Raw genomic sequence first — 10,386 nt, 5'->3', positions numbered from 1 at the left:
CAGCAGACAGCGTTAGAGTTTGTAGGAAGAGAGTTCTTACTATAGACAAACTATATAAACTTTACCCTTGCTACATTTATCTTTGATAATTCTTTAGTAGTTTCTCTATTATATCAGTTTCTTTTTTCTTTCTTTAATTTGGTAATGTGTAAACCTGAATTTTGGTTGGGGTGAGCTGGTACCGATACCTGACAATTCTGACTACATTACTGCATATGAAACTACTTTGCAGACCCACTTTATGAGAAACAGTGTATACTATTTGTTTGTCAATACCTGTATTTTTACTCTGCCTATTTTACTCTTTATATTCGAATTGTTCGAGGATTTATTTTACTGAAGTTCAACATTTGATAACACCTTTTAGATACCATTTTAAATTATTAAACAAGTTTTGAATCAAGTTTAACATTATAAAAATCTTTTTTCTGATGTTGTTTGATAAAACTTAACCTTATCAGTTGGACACACACTATACAACAACCCTGGTTCTACACTAAGCCCCATTTTTCAGCGCTGTGTGGGCCATTGTGGGAATGCCGCGTTATTTTGAACCTGGTCAGTGCCTGAGCTGACCCCTCTCTTCTAACTTCCACAACCGCCCGACTTTCAGCCGTGACAGATTTAACGTGCACCTTGCTGCATATATGTCCCAGTTGTTTTGTTGACTGTCAGGATCCAGCTCACTACCCCCAGCTAGATGTGTGGGTGAAGCATTAACCTACTGCATCACGAGCTCTCCTATGGGTCATACATGACCGGGTAATTATCTTTCACAAAACAAGAAATAAAGTTCATTAAAGATTAAGTGCATTGCAAAGAAACACAATCAACGTTTTATTTGGGATTCCTGTTCTTAAATCTGATCAACTAACTTAATTAACAAAAAATTAAAAATTTATTAATTCAAAATTACTTACGTTCCTTGATTAAACACCTGTAAGTCATAATAAGTGTGTATTTAAGTAAAAAAAAAACTTTTTTTGTTATTGTTTTTATCAATGCTCTGTTTTATTTGACCAAGTTGGATAAAACGGCAAGCTGGCATACTTACGAAAAATAATGAATTTTCTGTCTGAAATATTGCTTCTTTACACTAAATATTTCTAATTTATCTTTCAACTAAATAATGTAAGCAATTTTAATTATGTAGCTGCTTGGGACACGGTTTTGTCTAACTATCATCTATACTTTCTTCCAATAGATTAAAATATATTAATCTATTGGATGATTTAAAGCTAATTCCCACTTTATTACTGTTATTCTACATTAAATTTCTTAAAGAAGTATGCTAATATATAAGTAAATATATTGTTTATTCACTACAAAAACATTATAATTCTTATAAATGATAAGTTAGTACTTTGACTGCATTTTATAAAAAGAACAAATATGTTTTTTTCTTTTATTGTATAATAAGAATTCTTGATTAGGTTATGATGTTGATGTTGCTTAAATTGCAATATATTCACAACTATGTATATAGGGTTATTCTGTAAGACTTGTGGAAAAAAATTTGTTATAGGTATTTTTTTATGAGTGATTTTACAATAAATTTTAGATGAGAATGAAATTGAAGCAATTTATTTTATATTGTGTAAAAATCTCTGTCAAAATGTTTTGTTACTTGTATTTTAACAGAAGAAATGCTTGTATTGATATGAAGACGAAATCTGATGACTGTGCAAGATCCTTTGTTTAACCTGTTTCACGGATGCTATGCCTAATTTGTCATTTACTGGGAAGGATGCAATAGTTAGTTATATGCTATAACTATTAAAGAAACATATTAACTTTTTGTAAAAGTCTAAGTAATTATTGTTACTAAAAGTGTACTTTTAGTACTTTCAATCCTGATGAAAAAAAAGTTTATAACACTTCTATACATTACAGTGTACATTTATAGAAGTGCTTGCGTAAAACTTATCAATTGATTTTAAAAAAATGTTAGTCATTTTTGCTTTATCAGTAATTATTATGTATGCATTGTTCAAGAATACTGTGTGAAGTTCAGCTGATTACTCATAAATACTCTTAATAATTTTGTACATGCTTGTTTCAGTATATTGTATAGAATTGTACTGTCTGCTCTAAAGTACTATTTAAATTATGTTTCTCTTTTATACTAGTCATTGTTAGCTACGCTGTGATATTTACAATTTCATAAAACATTTCCCATATATTTATACATGTTGCATGCTGTCATTGCTATTTTAACGAATTTGTAAAACAAGAATATTATCAGCTGAATTATGTGATATTTCAACATTGTTATGTGAATAAGATTATTCTCTTGTAAAACTATTTTTGAAATTTATTTTAAATAATAATAAAAATTGTATAAAAAATTTTTTTTCCTTTTTATTGCTGACTGAAACACATTTGAAGCTATACACATGACTTTAACAGAACAACATCCAACTTCAGAAATATAAACTAATAATAAGGATTTATATTTTTGTGTATTATTTTGCTATGGCTATTAAATAAAAAGAAAATCCTAAATTTCTTAATCTGCAAAAGTAGTTATCACCCTTACTAAAGGAGGAAAAATTAGAATTCGTTTACAAATCCAAGTATGATTGCCGTTAACTCTAAAAATAATCTTAAAATTGGAAATAAAATATTTATTACACTTTGTGAAAATTATAGAAATCTACGCTTTGGAGTAAATAAGAGAGCATTTTAAACTATGATTTAAAATAAAAAAGACTCCTATGGTGCATTGAATGCTTAAAAAGAGGTAAAGTTCAATAATATATCAAAACATTTCGAGAAATATATTTATTCAAAGTAAAATTTCTTCAATTTTCGTAGAAATGCCCACATTCTTGGGTGCTACTTCAATTCAAAACACTACTTTTGATTTTCTTAGATTCTCTATATGTTCATTGGAATATGAAAGTATTTCTCTTAATACTGCGTCTGTGTGTTCACCAAAATATGGGGATGATGATCGTACTTCATTGACGCAATCACTGAATGTCACAGCAGGACCTATATTTTTAAAAGAAAAATATAGATAGGTTTAAAAATGATGCGCATTGGGGGTTCCAAATACGAAAAATGGAAATGTTCTCGAAATCATCGTACAAATCACTAATAAAGGAGGTGAAATTTTAATAACGCTTTTATTTATTCAACACTCTAACATTAAATTTGCAACGTCTAGAGGAAACTTTTTCATTTAATTTATGACGAGAATTCTAGGAACACTATGCTTAATATATTTGAAATATTCAAACCTTTAGTTTAGAAGCGAGTAATTATGATTTAAAAAGAACGCAGCGTCCGCAAATAAATATTGTTTCAACTCAAAATTTATGTTATGGGTACTTGTTTTATTGGAGATTAACATTGAGTTATTCAACCGAAGAATGCGAAGTTTGCTTTAAAAAAAATACGGAACACCTTGAATTATTGATCGGTTTGAATTTTTGACCCTCAAAATTTAGGGGTAGTCGTTATCAGTAGAATAATAGGCTCCCTATAGTTTACAACATCGGTTTCCAATTCTTTTTGTCTCTGGAACCCTGACGTAATATTAAAGAAAGAAAAAAAGTTCATTAGCAGCTGTGAATGTGCTAAAAAATATTACTACTTATTTTGCAAATATTTAAGACGAAGAGTGAAATGTATAAAATTCTAAATTAGTTCTTGGTTTATGCCTATGCTGAAAATGAATAAAATAAGTTGAATTGTGATTTTTCTCTGTTATAAATATCGAGAATAGTAATTCTTTATCCTCGAATTCGGTCAATATATTTTGAATTGAAAAGTTCAATTAGCATTATTTACGAAATTCTTTATGAATGCATATTCTTTTTGTAATTTATTTAATAAATTGTTATTAAAAAATTTCATTTTTCTACTTTTTTAAATTGGCATTTTACATACATAATTTCATTTAAACAATCGAATTTTTGATTAGATATAAGGATAATTATTGCTGGTTAAAAAATATCCTAGGTCTCATAATCCCTGTGATCTTTCTACGGAACTTTAGGGTTCCGCGGAACACTATTTTGACTTAGAGAGTTGCTTAAAGTTAATGTCAATTTCACTTTTTGCGTATTTCGTCATAACTCTAAGTGAATCGAAGCGATTTTTTTTTCTTTTATGTTTAGTGTACGCAATTATTCCCTATGCATTTTTAGTGATTCTATTCTAATATGGTACAATAGAATATAACATTGAATACTTCTTAATACATTTCAGAATTACGTTATAAATTGAGAGAAAATGATGTTATTTTATTTATTTTTTTACGGTTTCCCTTGAGATCAAATTAACAAAGAAGTTGATTATTTTTTTTACTCCTATTATTTTATATAAATTATAGACCATGTTTTAAAAGTTTAAAATAAACTTTGCTATTTGATGATATTAAACTTCATTTGGTTCAAAAAATATGAAAAGTAGACATGATTCGAATACTTGAAAATCGGCGCCTATTCTCAAGACACGAATGAAGAAAACAAAAGTGATTTAAAACGTAATGTTGCCATCTGAAAATGAAAAATATGATTTAAAAAATGAGCTAGAAAAAACTGTAGAGGTTCAGATTGGTTAAACAGAGCTAAATGATTTTTGGTGAGGTGAAGAGCAGTAACATAACTTCTTACAATTAACTTTATACGTTAAAACACATGTCGTCAACAAAAGAATCAACATTCATATGAATGCTGATACCCGTGTCAACGACATTAGTTCCTCACCTCTTCTCCATCGCGTATGGAAAAGCATTTTGCCCTGATAATTAACTATGTACACTTTTGTGCTTAAATTTCTGATTAAAAAAAATTCTAAAAATGTATATTAAGGGTGATCTTTACGAAACACTCTGAATATTAATACATTTGGAGTGATTAAAAACATTATGGTTATTATAAACAGTTTTTTTATCCAATTTTACTACTACTTTTAAATTTTATCAAGAATAAAATATTACGCCATTCTTAATACTTTTCAAACTTACAATGTAAACACAGAAAAAATACATTTTCTTGTTCAGCCGATTTTTTTTTTTTTTTAATTTATTGAATAAGTGGTACTTTACAAAAGTGAAGAAAGATTTGATTTGCTTGTAAAGTGTACTTTTTCTTTCAACAAAACAACTAATTGACATAATTTGAGAAAATCGTGTTATAACTTACCAACTACTTTAACATTTCCTACTCTTGAGTGTTTGAATTCTTTAACTAAATTTTTATGTATAACCTGAAAATAAAATTTGAAATTTTGAATAAAATGGGAAAAGTTACACATAACAATTACACTGGGACAACAAATTTCAAATTTGGAGAAACATAGTATTAGAAAAAACTTTTAAATTCTTATAAGAGCACTTCATGATGAAAAAAATAAATAAAACGTTTTATAATTTCAAATAGATTCAATATCGTTGCATGAATACATAATATTTATGCAATTGCTAATTCATTTATGTTATATGCATCTGCATAACACTTTGTTATAGTTTTTAGTACCATATGTCAGCTGACCACACAGCGCTGTAACCGTCCTTGAACATATTTTTATTTGAAAGGAATCACAAAGCAATGCAAAATTACGATAGACTCACATTTAAAATTATTAAGATTGAGTCGTGGTGGCTCAGGGGATAGAACACTCGCCTCCATATGAGATGACTCTGGTTCGAATCCCTAGTTGACACGAATTCCGCACCCGGCTCGCACCGACCACTGAGCAGACGTAAAAAATTTTCAGTGTTAGATGGATCATGTCGTCAGGCTAATCGTGGGAGGTTTTCTTTACCATGTGGGTTAGTTACATCAAAAGGTCCTCCACGAAAGCAAATTTTTCCCAATACTTGATCCAGGAGCTCCCAATTGTCTTCTGGATTGGGTTCAAAATTACAAATTGAAGGAGTTGAACATGGTAACCGTAAACTCAAAATTGGATCGTCTTTTCAGTGACCGTTATAAAACGAAATACAAGAAGTTTGAACTGCGATGGCCCAAGGGATAGACCGCTCGCATCGAAGTGAGTTGACGCAAGTTCGTATCCCAACGATGGTTGAGGAATACGGATGATATGAATTCGTATTCCTCAATTGCTCTCATCGATTACAGTGCTGAGGTAAAATATAAACAGTGGTGGCGGGTCATGGATTCCTCCAATGGCCTCCTATCAGCCTGTCATGGTTAGTTTAGCCGTTAGACTAACCACAGGAGGCTTTCATTTCTGTGTAATGGGAATGCGCGTTAGTTCCACCAAAAAGTCCCCTACGTGCATTATCAGATCAAATAAATATTAATATATGAATGAATAAGTTAATATCAAAGCGGACATAACGAATATTTCGTGATTTCACCAAAGCGACTATGTGATTGTTCAGATTCACCGGTATAGGTCCTCATTCTTCAAAACTCTGTGTATATAGCGGCAAAATAACTTGGGCCCACATTGGGCCAATATTAACGAATCTTGGCTCAATAAGGGTTCAAAGGGACAATATTTTTCCGATATGAGCCCTATATAGAATTTTCCAATTCACCCGATATTTTTCTGTCACTTTAAAACCAATATTAGCCCAATATGGAATTATCGGATTCAACCGATATTTTATAATCATTATGCAGCCAATAATAGCCCTATATAAGCCGATATCGACACTCCATAGGAGCAATATTAAAAAATCTAGAAATCCAATATTGGTCCCTCAGAGCATGCTCATATAGGACCCATATTGAGCTAATTTTTGAGCCCAGCTAGAGCCAAGGTATAATTGTTGCTAGGGTTGTTGTTGTCTTGTTTATATTAGTGCTAAATATTCCCAAAAGTTTGGAGGATGAGTTTTGCGAATGGTACCACATATATCAAGAATATTTACTTGTGGGTCCTTGAAAACACCTTTCATGCTGTTGACCGGCCCATTCGGCACTGGACTTCCATCAAACACTTTCACCCAGTCTTCGGTTGTTTTGGTTTCAAAACTAAACAATGGAAAGAAACAAGTAAACAAAAACTATTGCAGAGATTCTCAAAGAGGGAGACTTGTGGGATTCCGTGATTAGGAGTGACATGATAATTGACAGGTATGAAGGTAATGAGGGGACTTAGGTTCGAATTCCAGCGATGGCTGGTCGATTCAAATTTTTCTCTCGGCTAGCACCAACAACAGTGGTAACGGGTGACGGAAATATCCTCATTGGTAGATAGATCATGAGTTAAAATCTCCCTGCCGTTGGCCCATGTGAGGTTTTCGTGGTTTTCCTTTTCGCGCAATGTAAATGAAAGTTATTCCAAAAGCTAGTTCTCCTAATGCGTGATCCAGGAGTTCCCTTGTCTTCTTGGTTGAGTTTAAAACTACAAGGTTACGGAATCGAACATTGATAGTCATAAACCCAAACATAGCTCGGTTGTTGAACGCCAATTATAAAATAAAATAGTGATTCTAAGGATGAAGAAACGACTCGTTGCTTGTATTATAATCACGTATAAAAATTCAGTTAGAATTTTGTGCTAAAACACAAGTGGTCAAAAGTTTGATTTAAAAATATTTTCCCTTTTTGATAATGTAGCAATAAATTCTGTTTGCAACCATCATAAAACGTTAAAACATACATTTCATCCAATACGAAGCTTTACCAATTTTAAATGCTCTAGCAAGTCAAAACGCGATCGCTATTTCGATTGCAAGATTCACCCCTAAATAATATGATAGTGATTTAATATGAACTTTATGAAAACATAGGTAATCTGTAAGAACTTTTGTCCTTTCAGTTTAAGGTATTTTGCGAACCTGCAATCAAGTATACCCAAGTCAAAATTTTTGATGGTCTTCCATTGATGGACCAACATAATCTTGATGGTAACCATCAATAATCTCATCGTGAACCATCATATTTTTTGATGGCAACCAACATAAGTAACCATTGCCTCAATGTAGGAATTCGGATTGATTTATGATGGTCCAACATAAGAAAAGCAGCATGTTTTGATGGTTTGTTTATGTTGAACCCAGGGCTCGAAAAAACTCAGAAATTTTACCCGTCCCCGAGGACGGCTTGTTCAACAATGTACCCGTCCTCCTTTGAAACTAACCCGTCGATTCTAAATAAATAAAAATATTATTTTTTCTTATTTATTACAAACATTTATATAAATTACACAATGAATTAGTAGCTACTAGGATTACATTATACAGTAATAAAAGAAATACTAGGTTACTAATTGTAAAACCTAGTATTTCTTTTATGAAATCATTTATTTCTTTTATGAAATAATTTATTTATTTCATGAAATAATTTCTTTCTTTTATGAAATAATTTATTTCTTTTATGAAATAATTTACATGACAAAGGTCAAGTTATCTGGAATGTCAATTTATCCGAGGGTACTGCGTTTTTTAAATGAATTAAATATGACGCTTGCCAGTTCCACAATAAAGCGTAGGATTTACAGAGGTTTCTGCACAGAAATCTGAAAGGGGTTTTCCATTTAGGTGGATGTTCATAATTGCGTTTAACGCTAATGTAATGTGTTTTTTTTGTAAGTTCATTGCTGAAAAGTCCCTTTCAACTGCTGCAGTACTCCCAGACGGAAAAAAACATCAATCCACCATGTGCAGTATGTTGCTGTACGGGATTTCTAGATTAGAGGGTCATTTTAGAAGTGAGGCGCTGGACTCTTGTAAGATAACAAAAATTGAAAGTGTAACACGAACATTAACCGGAAAATGGCCGTCCGCGAGGACGTCTGATTCGAGAAATTCTTTGTCCGCGGGAAATTTTTGACGGCCGAGAACGGGCGGACGGGCGGTTTTTCGAGCCCTGGTTGAACCATCACTAATTTCCATCATAGAATCTTAGAAATCAAATGTTGGAATGACCGTGAATAACCACCATCCCAATCTAGGACTTCAAATTGATTTATGATGGTCCAACAGAAGAAAAAAACCAAATTGCTCTGATGGTATATTCCTAAGAACCAACAAGAATTCCCATTAAACCATCATGTAAATGTATAGTTGGAACCATCACGGATAATCATTGATTGCATGTAAATGAGAGTCAAACTTCTCTTGATGGTTAACCATCATAGTATTAAGTAGCATTTTCAATCATGAAATGATGGAAGTTTGTTGGCAAATCAAAAACCTTGAACGGAAAATGCTGGATGATGGTGACATCAAAGGATGCTGGACCATCATGGATCGCTCTGAAACCAACATAAACCCTCAAAATGTTTTGATGGGACCATCAAGAATTTTGACTTGGGTAAGATGAAACAATGATGTATGGGTTACCATAAACAAAAACCATTTGTTTTGTAATAATCAAAAATAAAATCAAGATTTGAAACAAAATTTTGAATTCAGACAGAAAATTGAACTCACATGGTTTGAAGATAACTGGAAAGTTCTTCTCTGTTTCCAGATTGGGATGGTGGTTGTTCATGGAACGACCATGAACAACCACCATCCCAATCTGGGAATTCAAACTGATTTATGATGGTCCAACAGAAGAAAAAAACCAAATTGCTCTGATGGTGTATTCCTAAGAACCAACAAGAATTCCCATTAAACCATCATGTAAATGTATAGTTGGAACCATCATGAACCGTCACGGATTATCATTGATTGTTGGTAAATGAGAGTCAAACTGTTCTTGATGGTTAACCATCATAGTATTAAAGTAGCATTTTCAATCATGAAATGATGGAAGTTTGTTGGCATATCAAAAACCATGAACACGTAACGGAAAATGCTGGATGATGGTGACATCAAAGGATGCTGGACCATCATGAATCGCACTGAAACCAACATGAACCCTCAAAATGTTTTGATGGGACCATCAAGAATTTTGACTTGGGTAAGATGAAACAATGATGTATGGGTTACCATAAACAAAAACTATTTGTTTTATAATAATCAAAAATAAAATCATGATTTGAAAAAAAATTTCGAATTCAGACAGAAAATTGAACTCACATGGTTTGAAGATAACTGGAAAGTTCTTCTCTGTTTCCAGATTGGGATGGCGGTTGTTCATGGAACGACCATGAACAGCCACCATCCCAATCTGGGAATTCAAACTGATTTATGATGGTCCAACAGAAGAAAAAAACCAAATTGCTCTGATGGTGTATTCCTAAGAACCAACAAGAATTCCCATTAAACTATCATGTAAATGTATAGTTGGAACCATCATGAACCGTCACGGATTATCATTGATTGTTGGTAAATGAGAGTCAAACTGTTCTTGATGGTTAACCATCATAGTATTAAAGTAGCATTTTCAATCATGAAATGATGGAAGTTTGTTGGCATATCGAAAACCATGAACACGTAACGGAAAATGCTGGATGATGGTGACATCAAAGGATGCTGGACCATCATGAATCGCACTGAAACCAACA

At 32.1% G+C, this 10,386-nt stretch overlaps 1 protein-coding gene across 1 annotated transcript in view; it reads right to left on the bottom strand.

The window, feature by feature from the left end:
• Positions 1-2,769: 2,769 nt before the first annotated feature.
• LOC107455261 (succinyl-CoA:glutarate CoA-transferase) overlaps positions 2,770-10,386 on the bottom strand; it is a 47,359-nt gene continuing 39,742 nt past the window's right edge. Inside the window, exons 10-12 of the mRNA XM_043045668.2 lie at positions 6,857-6,959; positions 5,157-5,220; positions 2,770-2,997 (exon numbers count right to left, since the gene is read on the bottom strand). Coding sequence (XP_042901602.2) covers positions 2,849-2,997; positions 5,157-5,220; positions 6,857-6,959 — 316 coding nt within the window. The 3' untranslated portion in view covers positions 2,770-2,848. The remainder of the gene's footprint in view (positions 2,998-5,156; positions 5,221-6,856; positions 6,960-10,386) is intronic.

Source organism: Parasteatoda tepidariorum, chromosome 3 (assembly GCF_982258835.1).
Source record: "Parasteatoda tepidariorum strain Cologne lab strain chromosome 3, Ptep-v5.0, whole genome shotgun sequence".
NCBI lineage: Eukaryota > Metazoa > Arthropoda > Arachnida > Araneae > Theridiidae > Parasteatoda > Parasteatoda tepidariorum.
The sequence above is the reverse complement of the archived record's forward strand: the minus strand, read 5'-3'. Positions and strand labels throughout refer to the sequence as shown.